The 27854-nt window shown below is 37.9% G+C and overlaps 1 protein-coding gene across 2 annotated transcripts in view; it reads left to right on the forward strand.

Moving 5' to 3' along the window:
• The window catches only part of Atg3 (Autophagy-related protein 3), a 423862-nt gene that overhangs the window by 317754 nt on the left and 78254 nt on the right, over positions 1-27854 (forward strand). For both annotated transcript variants that reach the window (XM_090381993.1, XM_090382001.1), the window contains one exon: positions 4964-5110. In XM_090381993.1, coding sequence (XP_090238119.1) covers positions 4964-5110 — 147 coding nt within the window. The remainder of the gene's footprint in view (positions 1-4963; positions 5111-27854) is intronic.

Consider the following 27854-nt stretch of genomic DNA (forward strand, 5'->3'; position numbering starts at 1 on the left):
TCCCCAATCCCTTTTAGCTATTCTTGAGACGAGGGCAGAATATCTCCTGATTTTCTCTCGGATATGTTTCAAGTGTGGGTTGAAAGATTGGTTCCTGTCCAGTATGATTCCTAGATATTTCATCTCACTGAGTAGTTTGATAGTTGTATTTTCTACTTTAATTTGCGGTGGTCTACGGAGATTTAATGTTCCTTTCAGTAGCATTGAGTAGGTTTTTCCCGGTGAGATCTTAAGAAAATGGACCTTCATCCAGTCTTGTAGAATTTGAATTGCTTGATTTGCCTGGGTTTCCAATTGAAGTCGGTTGTCTGCGGCAACAGTCAGTATCAGGTCATCTGCAAATGCCTGTGAGTGGACTTCCCCCAGGTCGAAGGACAGAAACTCATCCAATACCATACTCCAGAAAAGCGGTCCCAGTACCGAGCCCTGGGGGTGGATCCCCACTTTAAAGATACGGGTGACCCCCGCTTAACGCTGATCATTCGTTCTGGAAAAACAGAGCGCTAAGTGAATCCGCGCTAAGCGAGCGCCGCTTTCCCATAGGGTAACATATGTATTTGTGAGCTGCGGTCGGTGCCATAGGATATTTCTTAATCGGTAATAAACGGTAATGAAAAGATGCACAAATGTCGGTCAAAATATTTAATATTCAAATATTTGCACATATAAAATATTCTGCATTACATACGTATAATTATGTGGTAACTACTTGCGTATCAAAAGTAAGCTTAAAATTCCAATTAAAATAATGAATTTAATTGATTTAATTTAATGGATGAATTTAATCATGAAAAATGTGTCGATTTTGAGTTGAACTTTGGCCCTCTTCCAAATAAAGGGGTATTAATTTTAAATCCCCCGCATCGTTACGACCTAACAATAAAGTCAACTGATCCTTCGCTGCTTTGTAACCTGGCATGTTTTTTTTCTTCTTTCAATATGAAACTTCTTTTAGTCATTCGTTTCCACAAAAGTCCTGCTTCATCTATGTTATAAACTTGTTGAGAAGTATAACACATAATACCCCTCTTCAATAATTTTAAAAAGTTCTTTTTTGAAAGTTTCGGCTCCTTGATCTGCACTAGCGGCTTCTCCCTGGATTTTAAATCTATTCTACCAGCCCTTACCATTTTTAAATGGTTCCACATTTTTTTTTTTTTTTTTTTTAGGCGAGTTTTCTTCAGATCATCATATTGGCTATCTCTCTCTCTCTCTCTCTCTTTTTTTTTTTTTTTTTTTTTTTTTAATATTTAACTTAACTGAATTCTGCATTGGAATATTATCTTCAATAAAATTAAAGTGTTTCCATTTCAATCCTAGCCGGCCTAGCCCTAGTTGCTTGTAGTGGAACAGCTATCTTTCCCGCTGCTAAAATTAATTCTTTATTTTTTTATAATTGTTCTTACAGTTAAACTTGCGAGTCCTAAATTATGGCACACATCCGCTTGTTGTTGACCGGAATCGATTCGCTTCAAAATGTCTAATTTAATTTTCAAATTCAGTCTTTTTCTTACATTTATAGTCTTCATACTGCACCCAGGCGTTGTTGCTTTTTCATTCCTATCGGTCATTATTAGCTCTTTGAAAATGTAACTGCGTTGGTTGAATTAATTATGATACAATGTTCAAGTAAACTGTCCGTTACGCACGATGTCTAATACTCTACTGAGTGATGACTAGACTTCGGATAAATGCATATAACGCAAATATTACAAGCAATATACTTGATAATTTTTTAAAATGTTTATCTCAGAACTACGTAACAAGTCACTGTACTGCAATTAAATTAGCGTGCGAGAAAATTTCACTGAGCGTGGGAAACGTTTTAATGCTGTTTTGCTATTAATTTTCAAGCTATCGACTCCATAAAATGAAACGATTTCGTTAAATATGTCAAAAATGTAATCTGTAAAAGAGCGTTATAGTCAGATTCGGATTATAATATAAGAACAGCATTATAGCGAATCAGTGTAAAGCGAACCGCGTTATAATGGGGGCCTGCTGTACTGTATAAAGCATAAATTTAACTTTATTATGTTACCAATTACCAATTCTTTATGTTACCAATTAACAAAGTTAAATGAAACGTGAAAATCAAAAGAATATTTTCTGTTAGAAAAATAAAAATAAAGTTACGCTTACATACATAGCTTAATGAATACGTACTGTAATATGTACATGCTAACTAATTGATATTTCTGTTCACTGACTTTTTTTTGTTGTTGTAAAATTTTAAACAGAAAAAATGATAAGCAATTAATAACAAAGAACAGGGCATGCACAAGTTGCAACAAACACGATATGCACAAGTGAGATATGGAGTAACTAGTTTCTGAAATTTATATTTTTTATATGATTGAATATTTCATGGGGAAGCACATTTCACCACAATAACGTGAAAAACCCACAGGATTCCTGCTATTGGTACTATAGCAAATGCAAGATCGAATTTACTATTTGTTTATAATTGATTTCACGAACAGAAAAGACCAATAAACCGGAAACTGCAAATTGTTTTTATTGTTTTATGGTAGTGATCTCCAGAAATGTGCTTTAGAAAAATATCACAAAGGCGATAACAACTAGCAAGTCAACAGCAGGGATTCACAAAACGGAATGGAAATGTTGAAAATTAGATCTAACATAATAGCAGGATTTTCCCGGCACAAAAGCTCAAAAAATACAGTCAGTCCTCATATAGCACGATAGTTGTGTTCATAGAAACCCTTGTGCAATATAAACAACAGGCCCTATGGGAAAAATAGGGTTAGGTGCCAACCACCCAAGATTGAACACACACATTTGTAACTAAAACATTACCAAACACAATGAATAATCGTAATAAAATACTTACGTATTTTATTACGATTATTTATACTTACGTAGTCGTAATAAAATATTGCTAATGCTTTTGCTTCTATCGTAAGCAAACTTGTTTTTTGTTTGATTTTCTATCCAAACAGATGACAGCCGTTCCATCTCTTCCAATTCTTTGTGTCTTAATCTAATGGATTTTAATTACACTTTGAGTTGTTCCGGCTATGAAAGTTGTTTTTATGTTCTCTGCATTCTTTGTAATTCTTGGCGTTGCCTCATTTAGGTCTGTAGCACATGCAATATCACATGGTCTTTCATTTTGCTCAAAGCGTTTCACAATTTCATATTTTTTTTTCTATCGACAGAGGCGGACTGGCCATAAGCTTTACCGAGGAAACCCTGGTGGGCCAGAGGCCGGTGTGATTTTGGCCGTAACCCATAGTATGAGGGCACTATAAATTTTCCCCAATGAGAATTTTTGATCCTGTCCGCTTCTGTTTATCGATATTGCTTTTCATTTTCTCTCTCTGAATCTGCAGTGTCTTCACCAGGTCGCTTCCTTTTCACACCTTTTAAGTATTTTACTCATTTTTAGGGAATAAAGCACAATTACAAAATGAAGAGGCACACTTGATACACATAAACAAAGCTGTGGGCATGTAGCAACTGAATAAACAACACCGTAAAGGCAGAGATATACTATTAACACCTCACATTTTACTAAAGCACATTTCTAGGGGTTACTACCATAAAACAATAAAAACAATTTCCAGTTGCCTTTCTGCTAGTGGAATCTGTTATAAAATAGTAGTAAATTCAATCTAATTGCATTTGCGATTATACCGATAGCTGGAATTGTGTTGGTTTTTACGTTATTAGGGTGAAATGTGTTTCCCTTTCACTGATATAAAAAACATAAATACATCTTCAGAATCTTCTCTTCATTCCTATCGTGTGTTACGTTCGGTTGGGGTGATTCTACGTTCAGCTGCCATTTCTTGTAAACACAAAGGCAAATCATGCATAAGCGAATTCGGTTCGTGTTATATAAGATATCGTTCCCCTATTTATAAATCGTGTATGATCGAATTCGTGTAGTGTAAACACGTGTTACGAAGACTGACTGTACTGTGTTATGCGAGATTTCCAGCAATTTTGAAACCATGTTAGAGCGAAACCTTGTTGAAGAAGTACTGTGTTGTGCGAGGATTGCCGCAATTTATCAATCATGTTAGAGCGAAACCATGTTGTAGAAGTACCGTGTTATACGGAGGTTGCCTGTATTTTATTGCCATTAAAAAAAAAAAAAAAAATTTTCTAATATTTTTTTTAAATAATAGAATAATTATTTTTAAAAATTGTTTGAAAAAAAAGTATTTTAAATAGAGCTTTGAAAAAGACTGAAATCTATTTCAACTAATTGTAACATAAAAATTAGAAGAATAAAATACTGATACTCCTAAACTGATACTGATACTCAATAAAAAAAAAAAATTTAATTAAAACAAATTATGGGGAAAAAATAATTGTAATGCTGTCTGATAATAATTAAAATACTTAAACTATTTCTACCCGATTTATTTTTTTTTTTTTTTAGAAATAACTAATGAAAATATTTCATCACTTAAAAATAAAAAAAATATATATATTTTTAAAGGCATGAAATTATTGGAAAATAATAAATCTCATATTTTGATTGTCGAAATTGGTTAATAAAATTTGTTAAAAATGTAAATAATTTTAATTTTTTCAATTTATTAGTTTATTTTAGGAAAATTAATGAATTTAAGGAAAAAGGGGTGTTTACGGTTGGTTGGTTATTAGGATTTTTATGGCGCATCAGCATCTAAGGCTATAGTGCACCAATGGGGTGTTTACAAATGATGATTTTTTTGCAGTGGGAAAAGTGTACGTTGAGCTAGAACTTAAATTTTCTATGCTACTACTACTGAATAGGTGCACTATAGCCCAGCAGCTTATGTGCCATTAAACCTCCATAACACACACACTACTACTACTACTGAAATTGATTTCCCCATGCCTTCCCAAGATTTCAGAGGACTACCTTATGTTGGTTCTCACTGAAATAATTTGATTAATGGATATTGTCTTTGGTTGAGTAAAAATATTTTTTTATTTGTTTCAGGCAACTCTTGACGTTGCATCAACTCTCCCAAGAGAAAATGTGCTACCTGGTGATAGTGAAATTATTCGAACTAGAACATATGATCTGAACATCACTTATGATAAATACTATCAAACTCCTCGTTTATGGTTATTTGGGTATGATGAGGTAAATGATTTATCAATTTTTTTATATGCATAAATTATAAAATAACTGCCTCTTTACTTCAGCAATTAGAAATAGAAATTTTTTTCCAAGATATTATTATTCAAATTTGTATTTGGTCTCGTTATAGTTGGTGTATATCAAGATATAATGTCACATGAAAATATTTATAATGCAGTTGAACTCAATTATAACAAGCATTGATATAATAATATTATAACCATACTTAGCAAATAAGGAATAATTAATTACAAATAGCAAAGTTTAATTTTTTTTATATTTGTTGTTGAGTATAGTAATTACATGCTTTGTGTTAATGATAAAAGGACTGAGTTGTTTGTTCAAGGATAATTAACAAAATAACTTAGTATCCTGTACCCTTACATCTGCTGTTGCTATCAGTATGGCAATGTTTTTATAACTTTTTAACTTACACCCCATTCAAAAATTTCTTACAACTGTTAGTACCCTGTCCTCAGACATTTCTGTTATTGGTAAGCCAAAAATTATAAAATATGAAGAGCATATTTTGGAAGTACCGTGGCAGCAGGCATGTCAAAAACTCACACAAACTAAGCATGCTGTTACATTGCATTCATTGGCTAACATTTTTAGGAAAGAACAAGAAATAGTTCAAACATGAAGATTGGATCTTGTGGAGAATAACAGAAGACTGGACCTTTAGGCAGCGGGTGTGGAACAATGGAATAAATTACCTCCCGAGCACAATTTCATAAATAAAAATAAATAAAATAAAAATAAATTTTCTGTTTATACTCCTGAATGACCACACTGTCAGAGGAGTTCACAAAATAGAGAGAATACAAGAAAAGCACCATATTTAGCAGTCACGGGCTTGAACTCTGGTCATTAAGCACTTATGCTTATGCATTCTTTCGAACGACTACTCAACTATGGATACTTATGCAGTTCCTCCTTAATTAGGACAGGGAGGTGATTATTCCATTTTACAAGGCAATGGTCAGGCCACACCTAGAGTACTGTGTACAGGTCTGGAGGCATCATTTTAGGAACGATGTAGAGTTGCTAGAACGACTACAAAGAAGGGCGACAAGATTGGTGAGGGAACAAAGGGGTGCTCTTACCAAGAAAGGCTTAAGTTCTGCAAATTGCAGCACCTGGAGAGTAGGCACCTGCAAGGATTGATGTGTATAAGGCCTTGAATGAGTTGAGCAAGGTGAATGCTGATGGGATTCTTCCTCTTGCTCAGACTAAGAACCTGAGGAGGCACAGCTTCAAAATGAGGAAAGATAGTTGTAGGATAGATGTGCAGAAATTTGCCTTTAGTCAGCGGGTAGTTGATTAGTGGAACAGGCTTCCATCTTTTGTTGTGGCCTAAATAAATTTAAGGCTGAGCTGGACAGGCATTTGGAACGAATGGAGGGGTGAAATGAGAGGTTTTTTTTTTTTTTTTGGCTGATGCTGCATAAGCTTGCTTTCGTGCATCGTATTCCTCTGCAAATGCTTATAAGCACAAAATACAGAAAATATGTATGGAACAATATGTGTGGTTCAGGTTTTCAACTGAAACCTGAACCACAATTATGGACGTCTAGCCTCTGTAAAAATAGAAAGGAAGAAGTACTTCTAGCCAGAACCCGAATTGGCCATACTCACCTCACTCATCTGTTTCTGTTCACAGGAATGATCCTCCTCAGTGCATGCACTGTTTGCAACCATTGTCAGTAAAGCACTTACTGATTGAATGTACCTTGTTCAACACTCCTCGGCAGTCTACTTTCAGCTCCATCTCAAACCTTATCACTCTGCAGCATCGTAGGTAATGATACAGAACTCTACGAATTTTTCACCTACTTGAAACAAATTAAAATGTATGATCAATTCTAACTGCTTCCAGATGCTGTCACATGTATACTCACTTATTTGATAGGTGCTATATGGCCTATATAGCCCTTGTGCCAGAAAATCCCACAATAACACTATACCACTATCCTTTCATACTGAGGCCACAACTATTTATTTCCCCCCCTTCATGTGATTGCATTTGTATTTTAAGAATTCATTCCAAGGACAGTGATATTCCTCTCTTTTAGTGCATAATTTTTTCAGTAAATTTCATTACTTAGTTGCAAATTGCAAAAGCAATTCATCCTATGTAGCTAGTCATACAGCACTTGCATGAGTCAGTAACCAGTTTGCCATCACCTTAGAACAGAGACTGAAAGTGTCCAGTTCCAGCACAAGCTCTGAAGCTAGGAAAATGCATAATCTTCATTAAATCTATGGTTAATATCTTTCATTAACACTGGTTATCTTTTATAAACTCATTACGTGCACAAACAGCACATTTTAATTTCACCTGTTACATAGCCACTCAGCTGCATAATGAATTAAAATAGCAACAAAAGTGAAACTTAGTAACTGACCTTAAATTATGCGAGAAATTGATTAAATTTCTCCATAGTGCATTATTAAAATCAAAATGTTGTGTAAATTGGTAAAGATTGTACATTCTACATGTTAATTATTCCTAGAAGAATAGTTATTTTTTTTTATTCTCCATTGCTAAAGTATTTTTTCCCTGAAGTGCATTCATTGATGGTTTCTCTGCTACTGTGCTAGCCACGCATTCAAAATTGACGTTGCAGCACTCTACACGATTTTCCATAATTCTGTTTTTGTTTGCATTTATTTACATTTAACACAATTTGAATTGTTACTTACATTTTTAGCTATTTGCACTACTTTTTAGTTTTAAATTTTGCAGATGTTCAGTTATTAGCATTAACTTGAGACATACGATGCAAGAAAGCAAGCTTATACAGCATCAGCCAAAAAACCTTCTTGTTTCACCCATCCGGTCACTCCAAATATGTTGGTCTAGTTCTGCCTAAAATTTATTTAAGCTATCAACTTCCACAACAAGAGATGGAAGTCTGTTCCAGCAATCAACTACCTACTGGCTAAAGACAAACATCACATCTATTCTACAACTGTCTTTCCTCAATTTGAATCTATGCTCCCTCAGGTTCTTAATCTGAGCAAGTGAAACAATCCCTTCAGCATTGAGCCTGCTCAAACCATTCAAACCCTTGTACACCTCAATCAGGTCACCTCACAGATGCCTAGTCAGTCACTGTAATTTTCAAAACTAAAGCCTGTCTTCATAAGAGCACCCCTTTGTTCCTCTCACCAATCTTTGTTGCCTTTCTCTACTCATTCTAGCAATTCTACATCCTTCCTAAAATGAGGAATCCAGACCTGTAAGCAGTACTTAAGATTTGGTCTGCCCATTGCCTTATACAAAGGGATAATCACCTCATTGTCTCAAAAAAATTCATATATATCAATGACAAAACTCCATGACCTGCTCTGGCTGCCTGTCTGCACTGCTCAGAGAACTTCATATCTGGTTCAACGCAGGTCGTTTTCATTCTCCACCTCCCTGAGTTTTCATTCTCCACCTCCCACCTCCCAAACATACCACACAATTGGTATGTTTCTCTAAGGTTACTGCTACCCTGCTTTGCATTTGCCAAAGTTAAACTTCAGTTGCCACTTAGCTCATCTGCCTAACTTTTCTAGATCCTGTTGCATTAGCATACTGTCTTTACATTAACAACCTTTGTATCATCTGCAAACTTGGACATTAAGCCTGATATACCTTCATCAATATCATTGATAAATACACAAAACAACAATGGGCCCATCACCGAACCCTGCGGGACTCCACTAATAACATTAGTCCACATAGAGCAGTGTCCATTTATTACCACTCTCTGCTGTTTCCCACTCAACCATCCCTTTATCCATTGCAGCAACTTTAATGCCATGCTGCTCCAATTTGTACAGCAGTCTTCCATGTGAAACAGTATCAAAAGCTTTCCTGAAATCCAAGTACATGATATCAAAATTATTTTTTGCATCCTGTTCCTTTGTGACCACATTGTAGTATCCTATCAAATTGGTCAGACTAGGCTTCCCCTTAACAAACCAATGCTGTGTCTTAACTGCAGTCTTGTCTAGATTAGCCTTTATCACCTCTTTAACTAGTGGTTCCATTATTTTTCCCTGGAACAGAAGTTAAACTAACAGGTCTATAATTATTTGTGTCACCCTTTGAACCCCCTTTGTGAATTGGTGATACATTTGCACATCTCTAGTCCATGGGGAACTCCCCTGAATCTAAAGATGCTCTCATAATTACGGCTAAGGGTTTGCTAACTTCCCTCGCTGCCTCCTTCAACATAAATGGATAGATTCCATCCACTCCAGGTGCCTTTTTTTTATTTAACTTCAACAATTTCTCCTCCACTTTTCTCTCAGTTATTACAAAATCACTTAAGCCCCCTGTTACAGTTTGATAAACATCTGGCATTCCTCTCCTTGAATAACTCCTCATATGTGAATGTAGATGTAAAATACTTATTCAGTTTATCAGCTACTTCAGCAGAATAATCGAGCCATCTTTATTAAGTGGACCAATCGGATTAATCCCCTTCCTTCTAGAGTTTACATAAGTAAAGAACTCTTCGTGTATTTCTTTACATCCTTTGCCAAAGGTTTCTCATAATCTGCCTTTGCCTGCCTAACCTCCTTTGTGACTTGATTACAGACTAGCTTACACCGATGAGCCAAAATATTTTGACCATCGAGTCGTTACACAAATCGAAGCAACTGCAGGTGAACTACGGGTCAGGACACGGTATAAAAAACATCTGATACTGATCTCTGTTAATCAGTGTTACTATTGTTGTTCAGATAGGAAAGGCAGCGGACTTAAGCAAGTTTGACAAAGGCCAAATTGTAATGGCCAGACGACTGTGTCAGAGCATATCCAAAATGGCACAGCTGGTGGGGGGCTCATGGTCAACCGTGATTAGTACCTACTGAAAGTGGTCTGAGGAAGGAAAACCCATGAACCGCCGGCGAGGTGTTGGACGACCATGACTCGTCGATATTCGAAGTGAGAGAAGGCTTTCCCAGATGGTACACGGCAACAGAAGGGCAACTGTGGTGCAACTCGCCGGTAATTGGAATGCTGGTAACGGGAGTAATATGCCACAACACACAGTACATCGAACCCTGCTGAAAATGTGGCTGCATAGCTGCAGGCCCCTCTATGTGCCCATGCTAACCACAATTCACCAGCGATAGTGCTTACAGTGGGCACGCGAACATCGAAACTGGACCTTGAGCGATTAAAAGAAGGTCATCTGGACGAATGAATCACATTTCCTGTTGCACCATGTGGATGGCCAAGTATGTGTGCATTGTTTACTTTGGGAAGTGATGGCACCTGGATGTACCGTGGGACAAAAACAAGCCAGTGGGGCCAGTGTCATACTTTGGGCAATATTCTGCTGGGATTCCCTGGATCCAGTCATCTATGGGCAGTGCACTCTGACGTCTGCCACCTACCTAAACATTATTGCTAACAAGGTACACACTTTCGTGGCAACAGTATTCCCCTCTTGCTGTGCCGTTTTCCAGCAGAATAACGCGCCATGCCACACCGCCTGAATTGTTCAAGACTGGTACACGGAACATGAGAAAGACTTCCAGGTATTGCCCTGGCCTCCAAATTCCCCAGACATCAATCCCATCGAACATCTGTTGTTTGTGTTGGAACAGCAACTCTGGTCTGTGGCATCTCTACCACAGACCTTACTGGAGTTAAAGGATCTGCTGATTACGTGTTGGTACCAGATACCACAAGACACATTTAGAAATCTTGTAGCATCCATGCCTTGCCGGATACGAGCTGTTTTGGCTGCACGTCGAGGACCAACATCATATTAGGTAGGTGGTCATAATGTTTTGGCTCATTGGTGTATATCTGCTTAGGCTTCTATGTCGCCTCATAATTTATATGCATCCCATGTATTTTTCTTCTCTACCACTAGCCTCATTAATTCATCTGACATCCATTTAGGCCTGATTTCTTAGTTGGTGTGAAAAGCCTAGTAGATACAGAAGAAGCAATATTTGTAATGTGCTTGTGCCAAGAGTGATTAGAAGTCAGGGTAATCCCCAAAAGAGATATATCATCTTCCCTAAAAATCGAAGTGTCACCGAAGATAAGCATAGAACCAGAGGAATCCTTTTGGCGAGATATAAGAGAGGACTGAGTTTTAGAAGAATTGAAATCAACTAAGTTGTCTTTGCCCCACTGGAGAATTACATGGAGATCGGCATTTAAGGAATTGGTAGCGGATCTTGAGAACTTGAAGCTGATTAAGTAGGGTGAGGTCTCTCCAACTGGAAAGTTGAATGCAATGTGCAATCATCAGCAAAACCATGGATAGGATTTTTGGTCAATAAAAGAAGGTCATTAATATACCAGTGTCCCCTTTGGGGACACCAGCATTAATAGAGAAGTTAAAGGACCGGTCAAAGAGAAAACTGGATAACGAATTACAAAAAATAGTTAAGATGGAAGCTTGTTTAGAAGACCTTTATACCAAACATGATCAAAAGCCTTTGAGATGTCAAGAGCAACTGCTTGTGTTTCACCGAACTTTTCCATTGAATTTGTCCATAAATGGGTAGCATAAGACAGAATATCACCAGTGAATCGAGTGATGTTATATATACTGGTGATCGTTGATCAGACAGAAGGTTTTTAAGAGTTGGCAGTTAATTGATTTCCCCATTACTTTAGAAAGAGTAGAAGTAAGTGCAGTGGGATGATAATTGGGTGGGAGGAATTTGTCACCCGTTTTAGGAACTAGCTGGATGTGAGAAAATTTCCAAGCAGAAGGAAAAACAACTTTGTAATAAGAAAGTGAAAAAAAGGCAGCAAAGAACAGGAGTAAGTTCAGGAGCACAGGTTTTGAGAACAAGTGGGGAAATACCATCCGGACGTGGAACTTCCTTAGCATCAAGATTAATCAAGATCCTTCTGACATCCTTTTAGCATTAGCAAAGGCACATGATGCAAGGAAGCAAGCTTATATAGCATCAGCCAAAAAAAAAAAAAAAAACCCTTATTTCACTCTTCCACTCTCTCCAAATATTTGTCAAGTTCTGCCTTGAATCTATTTAAGCTATCAACTTCTACAACAGATGGAAGTTTGTTTCAGCAATCAACTAACTACCCGCTGGCTAAAGGCAAACCTCGGCACATCTATCCTACAATGGAAGGTGAGAAGAAACTAGTAATTCTTTTCATTTTGTACTTTACGGTTCAAGATAGCTTTTTTTAATACTAATTCGCTTACAGTCTCGTTACCGCACAGGCAAATAAATAAAACTGTTGCGTCTGAATTGAAAATGCACAAATGCAAAGTAGTGTTGAACAAACTTTTACATTGTAACGAAAGCCACAGAAAAATTGGTGGGGAACCAATAGGAGCCCCTCGGAAATGGCATTTCCAAAGGGGGGGGGAGTCAAAAAAGAGGTAGACGAGTTTCCCGAAGTGGGTAGTACTTCTTAGATGAACAGAACACCTGCAAAAGTGAGATAATCCCCAATAAAGTAAATCTACAGTCAGAACCTCTATATAACTAGGTCGATTGTTCCTTGAAAAAATGTGTTAAACAAAAATTTCATTATAAAGAAATATGACCTTTTCCACAATGAAAAATACAGTAAAAGATGGTAAATATATTTTCTAACAATTTATTAATACATAACAAATTAAGATACGATTTTTTTTTTTCATGTGACATGATGCGCACAGTATTAGTACACTTAAGAATTATTTTTCAAAATATTTGGTTATCTTTTGTTGTACACTGTATTTACTGTACATCGATCATTTAAAAAATGTTTGCATTTGTTTTAACATATCTTTTGTATTCTCAGGAACGTCATCACACTGCAGGCCACAACAAAGTTTCAAAAGCTGCCACCATTTCATGTTTAGAAGGTTTAATACCTTCGTTATCCTCATTTTTCTTTTCTTGTCATCGATATTGTCATTAGCTCTTTGAACTAGTTCTTAAATTTGAATTTTTTTTTTTTCTTGAAACTGTCCAAAATGTGGAAGTCATTGAGGTACCGTAACCATGTAAATAGAGATATGAAAAATTTATGGAAAAAAACACGCTTCTGCAAAACAACAGTTGATTATTTGTAAAGAAAACCACTCTCTCCTAATTCCCGAAGAGGGTGCTTACAGTAGAAGGTTGACCAGAGCACATTGTTTGCATCGGGAATACCCCTTGACCAGCGCAAGTTCTCGGTATGTGGGACAGGTGGTCAGATAGGATTTACGAGTATCACTAAGTGGAATAATCCCTTTAGCTCTCTTAATTCGTGCAGCAGCACTAATGCCTAAATTGACTGAAGGCCAGAAGTGTGAACAGTGTGTACCGAGTCTCCCTAACTGAGTTTTTTTTTTTTTTTTTTTTTATGTGAACCCCAAACACGAGAGGTATTAGAACCTATAGTACTTGGTCCCGTGCTTGGGTTGGAGGTTGAGAAGACAAAAGAAAATATTTGTTGACATTGGACTTGAACTTCTGAGATTGTAATTTTCAGGAAATACGTATGAAGGAAGGTTGTTCCAGAAAACGGCAGTTGAATGAATAAATGAGGATGATGAAAAGTTGGTTCTGTGAGTTTGAAGTTGAACAGTAAACGGATGTTGGCTGGTGGCGGCACATGTTCGGACTGTTTTGAAAGAGAGAGCGGGAATTATAGAAGCCAATTCAGAAGAACAGTGCCCATGGAAGTATCTGTAGAAGAGGCATGCAGCAGAAACAGTACGTCTATGAGAAAGCGAGTGGAGAGACTCTGTTAGAGATGAATCATTAATTAACCTAACTGCCCTCTTCTGAATGGAATCTAGAAGCCTTAGATTCATACATGCGATTTATACAGAGTGAGCATCTGTTTGGAAGAAACGTAAGGCGGGAGCGAAAGAGAAAACCAAATTTTTTAGATGCAGAGAAAGCAGTATTTGTAATGTGCTTGTGCCAAGAGAGATTAGAAGTCAGGGTAATCTCCAAAAGAGATATATCATTTTGCCTAGAAATTGGAGTGTCACTAAAGATGAGTACAGGAACAGAAGAATCCTTTTTACGAGATATAACACAAGACTGAATTTAAGAAGGGTTGAAATCAACTAAGTTGTCTTTGCCCCACTGGAGATCGGCATTTAAGGAACTGGTAGCAGTAATTTAAAATTCCAAAAATGGTTATAAAGTTTTATATAGAAAATATCTTAACAACAGACAGTGAAAAATGCAAATTTAGTTAAATAACTTTCACCGTATGTATGTATGTGTTTGAATAATGGTTAAACATGTAAAAAAAAAATTAGTGAATATTTCAAATTTCGAAATGTACTGCATGCAACTGTCACAGACTGTTAATAAAGGTGCCGATACGCTGTACCATTGCGTACCGTCACAAAAAAAGCACTGGTTTAATCTAAAACTATTTCTTGGAAAGAAACCATATCTCCCACAATTCCTTATAATTACTTTACTATCTTATGGTATATCATGTTAAATAAACATCTAAAATTATTTCTTGACTAAATGTCTAAGAGTATGAAAAAGGTTGTTTATTCATGGGTAATGCACTTCCATCATTTCTACTACCTAGGTATTATGCATGCATCGGTTGATTATATCTCGCATTACCCATGCATTAAACAACCTTTTACATACTTTTAGAAATTTAGTCAAGAAATATATTTAGATTAAACCATGCACACCATCAAGCATCTCTCATATTGTGCAGTTATACTTCATAATTGGGTTGTCACTTTTGCAACAATAGGGCACCGGCCCACCCACTGATGAGTAAGCTAATGAACAAGCTTTGAAACGGTGCCGTCTGGGTAGTGTCTGCCTAGAATAAGTGACATTTCTCCACTGGTGAAGCGTTACTTATTTAAAGCAGTACAATACCTCGGCAACTCATTGTGAAGATATTCATAATATGAGATGTAATCAAACAATACATGCATACTACCTGGGTAGAAGAAATGATGGAAGTGCAGTACCCACGCATAAACAACCTTTTTCATACTCTTAGACATTTAGTCAAGAAATAATTTTAGATGTTTATTTAACATGATATACTATAAGATAGTAAAGTAATTTTAAGGAATTGTGGGAGATGTGGTTTCTTTCCTTGGCAATTCTTTAATTTTTGGGAACGAGAGTAGCCTTGTGCAGGAGAAGTTTTTACTGCTCCTGGAAATAGAGAAGTTTTTTCTGTTTTATTAGCTTAAATTGGCATATTAACTTATTTTCTAGAGTAGCTTTATATTCCTAGTTGCGATACTTAGTTTAAAGTTTAACTTAGATAAAGATTTTAGGTTATTATTTAGTAAGGGTATCAAATCCACGTGTTACAAGTTTTGCAGCTCCGCTGAACGAGAAGATTTTTAGCCGTATTTAGCCGCTTTATTGACCAATTGTTATATTAAATTATTTTCTATAAGTGGCTTATAGACCTAGTCAAAATCCTTGGTTTATTCTTAATTGAGACAGCGAGATTTTGGAAATTAATTAATACTTAAGTGTCCGTAGATTTACAGTTCGTAACTTGCCGCCATTGTTATATGATACAACTTTATATCCCGAACTAGATAGCATTAGCTTAGTATAGTATATTATATAATATTGTCAATTAATCAGTAAACTCTATTAATTTTGTTAAACTTCATGTCAATTAAATTGTACTTTTTTAACTAAATACATATCACGACTTAGATTTTACAAATGTAACAATTAATTAATACATAACTTGATACATAAGTTATATAAACGGAACTCGTAGATAATACTCAATACTGAAAAATATATATAGATATATAGTGTTATAACTGTGTTGGGATAAAGTTTAGGGTTATAATTTTATACTGAAATTGGAATTTTATTGAAATTAAATTCAAATCATGACTCAGACCAGAGCAGCAAAGCAAAAGGCTCAATCTAATGGGAGTGCTGTGGCCCAGAAAACAGAAAAGAGTTCTTTACCTATGTAAACTCTAGAAGGAAAGGGATGAATCAGATTGATCCACTAGATATTGATGGTTCAACTGTTGATGATCCTGTTCAGGTGGCTAACAAACTAAACGAGTATTTTGCATCTATGTACACACATGAGGAGTTATTCAGGAAGGGGAATTGCCAGAGGTGAAGGAAACTCTGGCAGTGAGCTAGATGATTTTGTAATAACTGAGAGGAAAGTGGAGAAGAAATTGTTGAGGATTAACATAAAAAAGGCACCCAAGGTGGATGGAATCTATCCAGTTATATTAAAGGAGGCAGCAAAGGAAGTAAGCAAACCCTTAGCAATAATTATGAGAGCTTCTTTGGACTCGGGGGAGTTACCCATTGACTGGAGATGTGCAAATGTGACCGCAATTCACAAAGGAGGATCAAAGGCTGACACAAGTAATTATAGACCTGTGAGTTTAACTTCTGTTACAGGAAAATTAATAGAGACACTGGTTAAAGAAGCACTGCAGGATCATCTGGACAAGACTTCAGTTATAGCTTGGACACAGCATGGTTTTGTTATAGGAAAGTCTTGCTGACCAACTTGATTGGATACTATGATGCTGTCACAAAAGAACTGGATGTAGGAATAACTTTGATATTATAAATTTGGATCTTAGAAAGGCTTTTCATACTGTTGCACATGGAAGACTGCTGCACAAATTGGAGGAGTGTGACATTGGAGGCAGATTGCTGATATGGATAAAAGGATAGTTGAGTCTGAGAAGACACAGAGTGGTAATCAATGGACACTGCTCATCACGGACTAATGTTATTAGTGGAGTCCCTTAGGGTTCAATGTTGGGTCCATTGTTGTTTTCTGTATTTATAAATGATATGGATGATGGTATATCAAGCTTAATGTCCAAGTTTGCAGACTATACAAAGGTTGGCACGGTTGTTAAGGACACTACTGACAGTACGCTGCTGCAACAGGATCTGGAAAGGTTGAGCACAGGGACTAAGAGATGGCAAATGAAGTTTAACATGGACAAATGCAAAGTACTACATATGGGAAACAGTAACCCCAGAGCAAGGTATCAACTCTGTGATACTACACTAACAGTGGTAGAGAATGAAAAGGACCTGGGAGTAATTGTGCAGGCAGATATGAAGTTTTCTGAGCAGTGCAGATGGGCTGAAAGAGTAGCTCATGGTGTCTTGTCAATGATTAGCATTAGCATTAGTAGAGGCATTTGATGCAAGAAAGCAAGCTTATGCAGCATCAGCCAAAAAAAAAAAAACCCACAACCACTTCACCCCTCTGTTCGTTCAAAATACCTGTCCAGCTGAGCCTTAAACTTATTTAGGCTATCAACCTGCACTACAAGGGATGGAAGTCTGTTCCACCAACCAACCACCCGCTGGCTAAAGGCAAATTTCCGCACGTCTATCCTACATCTGTCTTTCCTTAATTTGAATTTATGCCCTCTCAGGTGATTATTCTGAGCTAGAGGAAGAATCCCATCAGCATTGAGCATGCTCAAGCCATTCAAGGCTTTATACACCTCTATCAGATCACCTCGCTGGTGCATAGTCTCCAGACACTGTAATTTGCAAAACTTAAGCCTTTCTTCGTAAGAGCACCCCTTTGTTCCATTCACTAATCTTGTTGCCCTTCTCTGTACTCGTTCCAGCAGCTCTACATCCTTCTTGAAATTAGGCCTCCAGACCTGTATACAGTACTCTAGGTGTAGCCTGACCATTGCCTTATACAAGGGAATAATCACCTCCTTATCCCTGCTTGAAAAATTCCTGTATATCATTGACAATACTCCATGAGCTACTCTTGCAGCCCGTCTGCACTGCTCAGAAAACTTCATATCTGCCTGCACAACCACCCCCAAGTCCCTTTCATTCTCTACTACTGTCAGTGTAGTACCACAGAGTTGATACGTTGCTCTGGGGTTGCTGTTTCCCATGTGTAGTATTTTACATTTGTCAATGTTAAACTTCATTTGCCACCTCTCAGCCCATCTGCTCAAGTGTCCGTAGTGTCCTTGACAACCCTGCCAACCTTTGTATCATCTGCAAACTTGGACATTAAGCTTGATATACCATCATCAATATCATTTATAAATACAGAAAACAATAATGGACCCAACACTGAGCCCTGAGGGACTCCACTAATAACATTAGTCCACGATGAGCAGTGTCCATTGATTATCACTCTCTGTCTTCTCCCCCTCAACCACCCCTTTATCTATAGCAGCAATTTGCCTCCAATGTCACACTGCTCCAATTTGTGTAGCAGTCTTCCATGTGCAACAGTATCAAAAGCCTTTCTAAGATCCAAGTATATAATATCAAAGCTATTCCCTGCAGACTTTTCTGACTGCATCATAGTATCCAATCAAATTGGTCAGGCAAGACTTCCCCTTAACAAAACCATGCTGTGTCCGAGCTATAACTGAAACTTGTCTAAATGATCCTGCAGTGCTTCTTTAACCAAAGCCTCCATTAATTTCCTGGAACATAAGTTAAGCTCACAGGTCTATAATTACTTGTGTCAGCCTTTGATCCTCCTTTGTAAATTGGGGTCACATTTGCACATTTCCAGTCCATGGGTACCTCCCCTGAGTTCAAGGAAGCTCTCATAATTATGGCTAAGGGTTTGCTTACTTCCTTTGCTGCCTCCTTTAATATAACTGGATAGATCCCATCCACCCCGGGTGCCTTTCTTGTGTTTATCTTCAACAGTTTCTCCTCCACTTTACTTCCAGTTATTTCAAGATTCTGTAGCTTACTGCTGGAGTTGAATACACCTCTGGCATTCCCCTTGCTGAATAACTCCTCATGTGTGAATGTCGATGCAAAATATTCATTTAGTTTGTTAGCTACCTGAGCAGGATCATCAACAGTTGACCCATCAATATCAAGTGTTTCCATCAATATCAAGTGTTGACCCATCAATATCAAGTGTTCTAGAGTTTACATAAGTAAAGAACTCTTTGCTGTTTTTCTTTGCATCCCTTGCCAAGGATTTCTCGTAATCTGCCTTCGCCTGCCTAACCTCCTTTGTAACTTGGTTGCATATCAACTTGTATCTATGATAGGCTTCTGTGTCATGTGTTAATTTGTAAGTATCCCATGCATTTTTCTTCTCTGCCATATGCCTCATTAGTTCATCTGACATCCATTTTGGCCTAAACCTTGAACAATATTTCTTAGTTGGTATGTAAAGCCTAGTAGCTTCCAAGATAAGTTCTTTGAATGCTTCCCATTTTGAATTTGCTGTTGGTAACATCATCAGTTGGTCCCACTGTATAGAATTTAAATACTGTCTCAGTCCATCGTAGTCGCCTTTACGGAAGCAATAACCCTTCCCTTTACCCCTAATGGTAGTTACCTCTTTGAGTAAATCCCACTTCAGCACACTGTGATCACTGCCACCTAGTGGTTCATTTATCTGCAGATTTTTAATGCATGAAGAATCACTGCTGATAATCAAATCAAGAGTATTACTCCCTCTAGTTGCCTCCCGAACATGCTGATGTAGAAAACAATCATCCAATAAATCCACAAAAGCCCTGCTAGTGTGCGAGTGACCAGCCCCCAAATTCCAGTCAATATCTGGGAAATTAAAATCTCCCATTATAAGACTCTCTGATTTACCGGCCCACTCTATTTCCCTGTACAGTTTCTTATTATACTCATCAGAGTCATTAGGCGTATAGCACACTCCTACTCTCAATTTTGATCTCCCAATGCTCATGTCACAACAAACTGACTCAACACTGCACTGTCCAGCGATGTCGACTGGCTTCACTTCCTTGGTTTTTATGTGTTTCTTAACTAATAGCATAACCCCTCCCCCCTTCCTATCCTATCTATCCTTCCTGTAGACGTTGTACTCCCCAAATTCCAGTTCTGCATCCCTTATATCTGTGTAACACCTCGTCTCTGATATCCCAACAATATCTGCCTTTGATGTTTTGAGCAATACCTCAAATTCATCAAATTTATTTACTAAACTCCTAGCACTGGTGTACATGCAAGTATACCTGCAACTGTTTCTATTCTTAAATACCCTAACACAACCCATGTGTTTACTTGTACCGCAATGGCTCCCAGCAGTCTCTGAAATATCATGCATCTTGTTTTTCAGGCTTCTGCTCATTCTAATAGAAGCAGTGCAAGAATCTCTTTCACCTCTGCCAGTGGCTACTGTCAATCTATTGGTCTTTGTCTCCCCCCAAGCTAGCAGTTTTCCGACCCACCTAACACTGCCTCGATAGCATCAGCAAATATTCTTGCACCCTTTCTATTTAAGTGTATCCCATCCCTGTAGAAGCAATCTCTCCTGTTAACAAGTACAGTCCAGGCTGAAAAAAATTCTACCCCTTGAGCCTTGCACAATCTTTCCAGGGCCGAATTGATCGACAAGGCTCTCATATACTCCCTCCTATCGTGTCTGGGCAGAATTGCAGACACTTTCAAGTTTCAATGATATACAAGAATTTTTCTAGCAGGGATAAGGAGGTGATTATTCCCTTGTATAAGGCAATGGTCAGGCCACACCTTGAGTACTGTATACAGGTCTGGAGGCCTCATTTAAAAAAGGATGTAGAACTGCTGGAATGAGTGTAGAGAAGGGCAACAAGGTTAGTGAATGGAACAAAGCGTTGCTCTTATGAAGAAGGGCTTAAGTTTTGCAAATTACAGTGCCTGGAGACTAGGCACAGGTGAGGCAATCTAATAGAGGTGTATAAAGCTGTGAATGGTTTGAGCATGCTCAGTGCTGATGGGATTCTTCCTCTTGCTCAGAATTATCACCTGAGAGGGCATATATTCAAATTTAAGAAAGACAGATGTAGGATAGATGTGTGGAAATTTGCTTTTAGCCAGTGGGTAGTTGGTTGGTAGAACAGATTTCCATCCCTTGTTGTGGAAGTTGGTAGCCCAAATAAATTTAAGGCTCGGCTGGACAGGTATTTCGAATGAACAGAGGGGTGAAATGGGAGTGGGGTGTTTTTTTTTTTTTTTTTTTTTGGTTGATGCTGCATAAACTTGCTTTCTTGCATCATATGCCTCTGCTAATGCTAAAAGTCTGTTTTCAATAGTCATAACTTCTTTCTATGCAATAAAATAAGCAAACACTTCTTTGTTTAATGCACTTCCACCTCCCGTAATGGTCAGAAGCTGATCAAGTAACAGCCTCTTGTTGTGCCGTGACTCAGCTAATTGAGGTGGAATTGCATCATACTTACTGACCTTATTTAATGTGACTCTAGAGAGGCATGCATTCTAGTGGGGAAGAAGGCGGTGAGGAGCGCTGATAAGTGTGGTGTTGGGTTTCGCATTCCGAAAAGTACAGTAGATTGACAAAAGTATTGGGGTATCTAAAATAAAACTTCCTGCAGTCTAATCTAAACATTTTGCCTCGTAACTTGAATTTGTGTCCCCGAGTTCTAGCATCATTTATAATCTTGAAAATTACGTCCTCATTCATTTTAGTGATGCCTCTCAGAGCCTTAAAAACCTCAATCAAATCTCCTTTAAGTTCTCTAGTTTCCAAACTCTGCAACCCACATATTCGAAGTCTTTCTTCATAAGGACACCCTTTTGCCGATCTCACCAGGCGAGTTACCCATCTTTGCACCCTTTCAAGAAGCTCGATGTCTTTCTTTAGGTGCAGTCTCCATACTTACAGTATTCCAAGTGTGGTCTAACAAAAGCCTTATATAATGGGATTATCACTTCCTTATCTCTACTTTCAAAAGTTCGATAGATCATTGATAGGACACCATGGGCCTTCCTTGCAACCTGTTTCAATGCTCAGAAAATTTCATGTCTGACCGTATCGTAACACACAAGTCCCTTTCCTCCAGTACTGGGTTTAGTTGAACTCCACCAAGTGAATAAGTTATTTTGGGATTACTGTTTCCCAGGTGTAATACCTTACACTTTGCTGGATTAAAGCATAGCTGCCATTTTTCTGACCATTCCTGAAGTCTATCTAGGTCTCTCTGAAGAAGTTCAGCTTGACAGTGATCATTAACTACTCTACCAATTTCAACATCATCTACAAATTTAGACATCACGCTCTCTATCCCTTCATCGATATTGTTTATGAAAATTAAAAACGACTGTGGTCCTAATACTGATCCTTGGGGAACCCCACTTCTTACATCAACCCAATCTGAGGAATAACCATTTATCGCAACCCTCTGCCTCCTGCCCTTAAGCCATCGTGCTATCCATCTAAGGATTTTCCCAGTGATTCCAACCTGTTCCAGCTTATAAAGCAACCACTCATGTGGGACTGAGTCAAAAGCTTTGCTGAAATCTAAATAAACAATGTTGAAATTATTCCCTAAATCCAGATTGTGGGTGACCCTTTCAAAATAGCGAACCAGATTTAAACATGATTTTCCCTTTACAAAACCATGCTGAGTATCCTTGAAAATTTCAATTCTATCCAAATGATCCCGAATTCCACCCTTGATCATTGCCTCCATGATTTTCCCTACAACTGAAGCCAGACTGACAGGTCGATAATTTCCCACTTCACTCCTAGAGCCACCCTTATGTATGGGAGATACATTGGCACTTTTCCACTCCAACGGAATCTCCCCAGAGTCTAGTGATGCTCGCATAATTAGCCTCAATGGTTCACTTGCTGCCTCCCTTAAGATTATATGGTATATTCCATCAACTCTAGGAGCCTTACTGGCCTGTAGGCTCGAAAGTTTTTTCATTAAATAATCTTGCGTAATTTCAATATCATTAATTACTTTTTTTTTTCAACTTCGCTCCCACAATTTCTCATTGCCGCAAAAGGTTTTTTCATTTGTAAATATTGATGCAAAATAACTGTTGAGTTCATCTGTAACAGCAGCTGGTGTATTTAATGCTATCCCCTTTTCCTTATGTAAAGGTCCGATCTGGATCGTCCTGCTCTTTTTGGCATTTATATATGTGAAGAATTCCTTACCCCCCCCCCCTCTTTGCTCTGTTCGCTAGTGATTTCTCATAAACTGCCTTTGCCTGTCAAACCTTTTCTGTGGCTCTATTACAGATCATCTTATAGCTGTTATAGGCTTCAGTACTTTTTATTGCTCTGTAACCTTTCCATGCCACCTTTTTCTGCTCAAGTAATGTGGCAACTTCGCTATTCATCCAACTTGGAACCCTCCTCGTGGAGTATTTTTTTAATGATAAATACGCATTCAAGGCATCAGTGATTAATGTTTTAAAAGCATACCACAGTTCAACTGTATTCGTTCTCTGTGCGATATCTACCCAGTTAACAGAGGCCATATAGTACCTTAAGGCATCGTAATATCCTTTTCTGAAATTAAAACCCATTCCTTTGCCTTTTACTACTGCTACTTCTCTCTCATCATCATCCACCGTAGAACTCCGTGATCACTTTCTGCTACTGGTTCCTCTACTGTCAGCCCTATTATGTCATCTGATTCATGGGTGACGATGAGGTCTAGGATATTCTTTTCTCTAGTACTCTCCTTAACATGTTGATACAAATAACAGTCATTTAGTTGATTTAAAAATTTTGTTCCCCATGTCGAGTTTCCTTCCCATTTATTCCAATCAATGAGATTGATTGGAATAAATGGGCAAATTGAAATCACCCATAATAAGACATTTATACTTGCTTGCCCATTCCATTTGCATGTAGAGGCTTTCGTCATAATCTTCACAATCACCTGGTCTGTAGATTACTCCTACTCGCAGGCGCCTCCGTAGCCAGGTGGGAAGGAGCAGCAGTGCGTAGCACACGCTCCTTGATAAGACCGGGGTTTGAGCCTGTCACCACCAAATACAGAGGATGCGGAAAGGTCAGGGAATGACCACCGCATATCCTGGAGCAATGTGGCCTTAGTTGCTAATGCTCCTAAAAAAACCAAATAACAACAACAACAACTCCTACTCGCATTATACCTTTGTTTCCAACTATATCACACCATACAGATTCTATACTAGCATGTGAAACGTCTGAATCCGGGAAAGCTATCGTCACACTCGGGCTGCTTCTGATAAGAAGCATTACCCCACCACCACTTCTGTCTACCCTATCCTTCCTAAATACATTATACAAGCCGTACTTAAACTCATCATCCCCAATTTCCGGGTGGCACCACGTCTCCTTCATCCCTATTATGTCCGCATTACTTGTTTTAACCAGCAGTTCGAATTCGCTCATTTTATTGATGACACTTCTAACATTACTATATAAACAATTAAGACTTACTGTTCTTGTATATTTAACTACCCTAACACAAACCTTGAAGTTTTTTAGGCTCTCTTCCCTGGCATTAGCTACCCGCTCACTTGAAACGTTTCTGTCCCCAGAACATCTAGATAATATGTCCATTTGGAGTAACAGATAAGAACTCTTGAGGTATGTGCAAGAGTTACTTTGAACAATATTATCAGATAAATGCGTGTCAGTATTACCCACAACCCCCCTAACTAGTACTTTACATTTGTCAATGTTAAACTTCATTTTCCACCTTTCAGCCCATCTGCTCAACTTTTCTACATTCTGTTGCAGCAGCAGCGTACTGTCATTAGGGTCCTTAGCAACCCTGCCAACCTTCGTATCGTCTTCAAACTTGGACATTGATATTCCATCATCAGTATATTATTTATAAATAGATAAAACAACAATGGACCCAACACTGAACCCCGAGGGACTCCACTAATAACATTAGTTCACGATGAACAGTGCCCCTTGATTACCATTGATATTGCAACACCAGAGTGCCTGCTAACTCACCGAAGAGGAACCAATCAGATTAGAAACAGTACCATCTGGGGTGGTTTTGATGAGGCCCTCATTACCATGAATAGGTAACAACAATCTTCCCTAAATGGGAAAACGTTGCCCATTTGGGGGATTCATGAATGTTTGAGTCCAGTGAGTGTGAGGAGTAACTGCTCCTTTCCTCTTCCTCTCCTATTATCACTTTCCTACACTTTTTTTTTTTTTTTGCTTTCCAGTCTAATAGGGACAGTATGAACAGAGTATCTTATCCCATACCATTCTTCAAATGGTGCCCTTGGGTGTTGGTATCTGCCGAGAATAAGTAACATTAGTCTTCTCCATAGCTGAACCGTTACTTATTCGAGGAAGTGCAATACCTCGGCAACCCGTTGTGAAGGTATTGACAATATGAGATACAATCGAAAGATGTATGCATATTACCTGGGTAGTAGAAATGATGGAAGTGCATTACCCATGCATAAACAACCTTTTTTAAATAAATATGTTTTCACATGTTATGTATGGGTACCTTTTTTTTAGAACCTATAGTACTTAGCACCGTGTATAGGTTGAAAGGATGAAAGAAGATACTTGTTGACATTAGATTTGAACTTTTGTAGATTGTAATTTTCAGGAAATACGTAGTTTGAAGGAAGTTTGTTCCAAAAAGCAAAAATTGAATGAATAAATGAGAAGAAATGTTAGTTCTGTGGGATTGAATTTGGACAGTAAACGGATGTTGACTGGTTGCGGCACGTATTCGGACTGCTTTGAACGAGAGAGTGGGAAATTATATAAGTCAGTTCGGAAGAACGGTGCCCATCCAAGTATATATAGAAAAGGCATGCAGCAGAAACAGTACATCTGTGAGACAGAGAGTGGAGAGATTCTGTTAGAGATGAGTCTTTAATTAACCTAACTGCCCTCTTCTGAATGGAATCTAGAAGCCTGAGAGAGGTTTTGGGGGCACTGCCCCAGATGTGGGAACAATATTTCATGGTAGGGCGGATTTGCTATTTCTACAGAGTCAACAACTGTTTGGAAGAAAAGTAACGTCGAGGGTGAAAGAGAAAACCCAGTTTTTTGGATGCAGAGGAAGCAATATTTGTAATATGTTTTATGACAAGAGAGATTAGAAGTCAGGGTAATCCCCAAGATCTTGCCTAGAAATTGGAGCATAATCAAAGATAAGCATAAAAACAAAGGAATCCTTTTTGCGAGATATAAGATAGGACTGAGTTTTGGATGGATTGGAATTAAGATTTCATTGCCCCACTGTCGAATTACCTTGAAATCGGCATTTAAGAATTGGCAGTGGATACTCGAAAAGTTGAAGCTGTTTGAGCAGGGCACAGTTTCTCAAACAAACTGGATGGTGGAAAGCAATGTCCTATCATCAGCAAGAGATAGGATTTCCAGTCAATGGAAGAAGATCATTAATATACAAGAGGAAAAGAGTGGGAGAAAGAACCTTGGGGAACATCAGCATTAGTGGAGAAGTTAGAAGATGGAGAGCCATCTACCATCACCCGCAGTGAACGGTCAGAGAGAAAACTGTATACCCAGTTACAAAGAACAGCTGGCGAACCATAGGATGGAAGCTTATTTAGAAGACCTTTATGCCAAACAAGATCAAAAGCCTTTGAAATGTCAAAAGCAATGGCTTGAGTTTCACCAAACATTTCCATTGAATTTGTACATAGGTGGGTAACATAAGCCAGAATATCACCAGTGGATCGACACTGATGGAATCCGTACTGGCAGTCGTTGATCAGATGAAAGATTTCCAGATAGTTTAAGAGTTGGCAGTTAATTGATTTGTCCATTACTTTGGAAAGAGTAGAAGTAATTGTAATTTGTCTCTTTTTAGTAACTGGCTGGATTTGAGCAAACTTCCAAGCAGAAGGAAAAATACCTTTGGAAGGAAGTGAAACAAGACAACACAAAACAGGAGTAAGTTCAGTCGCAGGCACAGGTTTTGAGAACTGGCGCTTTCTTAGTATCAGATTCATCAAAATCCTTCTGACATCCTGTTGACGGAAAAGCACAGGAGGCCTTGAATGGAGTGTACTGGGAAAGGTTTGAGTTGATTTACCATGGTCATCAATACATGAGTTGGAAGAAAAATAGGATGCTAGTAGGTCAGCTTTATCTTTTGCTGATGTAGCAACAAAACCATCTAGTTTTGACAGTGTTGGAAACAAAGATGGGTAAAAATTGCGGCCATTAGTTTTGGCAACAGACCAGAATGCTCATCTACTATTTGGACAAGAAGCAAGTTTTTTACTCTTAACCTGTTCAAAATCTAGTTTGTACTTATTAATAACTGCTTTACAAAGTATAAATAATACTTAATAATAATTTTGATTATTATGTAAGGTCGCTTATAGAAACGTAGTACTGGAAATATTTTATAATAAAAATTCAGAAATATGCAATTTCAGAGAATACAGGCTTAGTGGTTCGCGATAAAAATATTACGTTGAAAGGGGTTCGCGAGTCAAAAAATGTTGGAAACCATTGCCATAGAGGAATCACACGAAGAACATAAACATGTCACTAACTCACACCACTAGCTAAAGACCCATAAGTTACCTTCCTTATTCATGTTATTGTATGTATATTTTTGGAAATAGTGATAATAATAAATTATATTTTGTTTGAGTATCCCTGCCTCTTACCTACTCTCTTGCTACACATTAGCCATAGTTCTTTTACAAGTTTTATAGTAAAAGAACTATTATTGCAGCATTCCTTGACCTGACTATAACAGATAAGGTCCTGGGATGAAAAACACAATGCTGGTCGAAGCTGCAAGTTCTATTCGCCATGATGCTGAATATATCTTTAGGGCTCGAGATCATTGTCCAATTTTATAAACCCCTAGGGAGTCACATAAGTTTATTGGTGTTTTCTGGGTTTAACTAAGGTTTTGTAGCATCCAAACCATTCCCAGAACTTAGGCAGCATTCAAAGCATTTTAGATAACTCAGAATATTAAAGCCCAGCCTAGCATAACTGTAGATGCCCCAGAGTCCAATGTAACAGCTCCTCTATTGAGAGTAC

Source organism: Mastigoproctus giganteus, chromosome 1, assembly GCF_048544385.1.
Source record: "Mastigoproctus giganteus isolate SK-2022 chromosome 1, ASM4854438v1, whole genome shotgun sequence".
Taxonomy (NCBI): Eukaryota; Metazoa; Arthropoda; class Arachnida; order Uropygi; family Thelyphonidae; genus Mastigoproctus; species Mastigoproctus giganteus.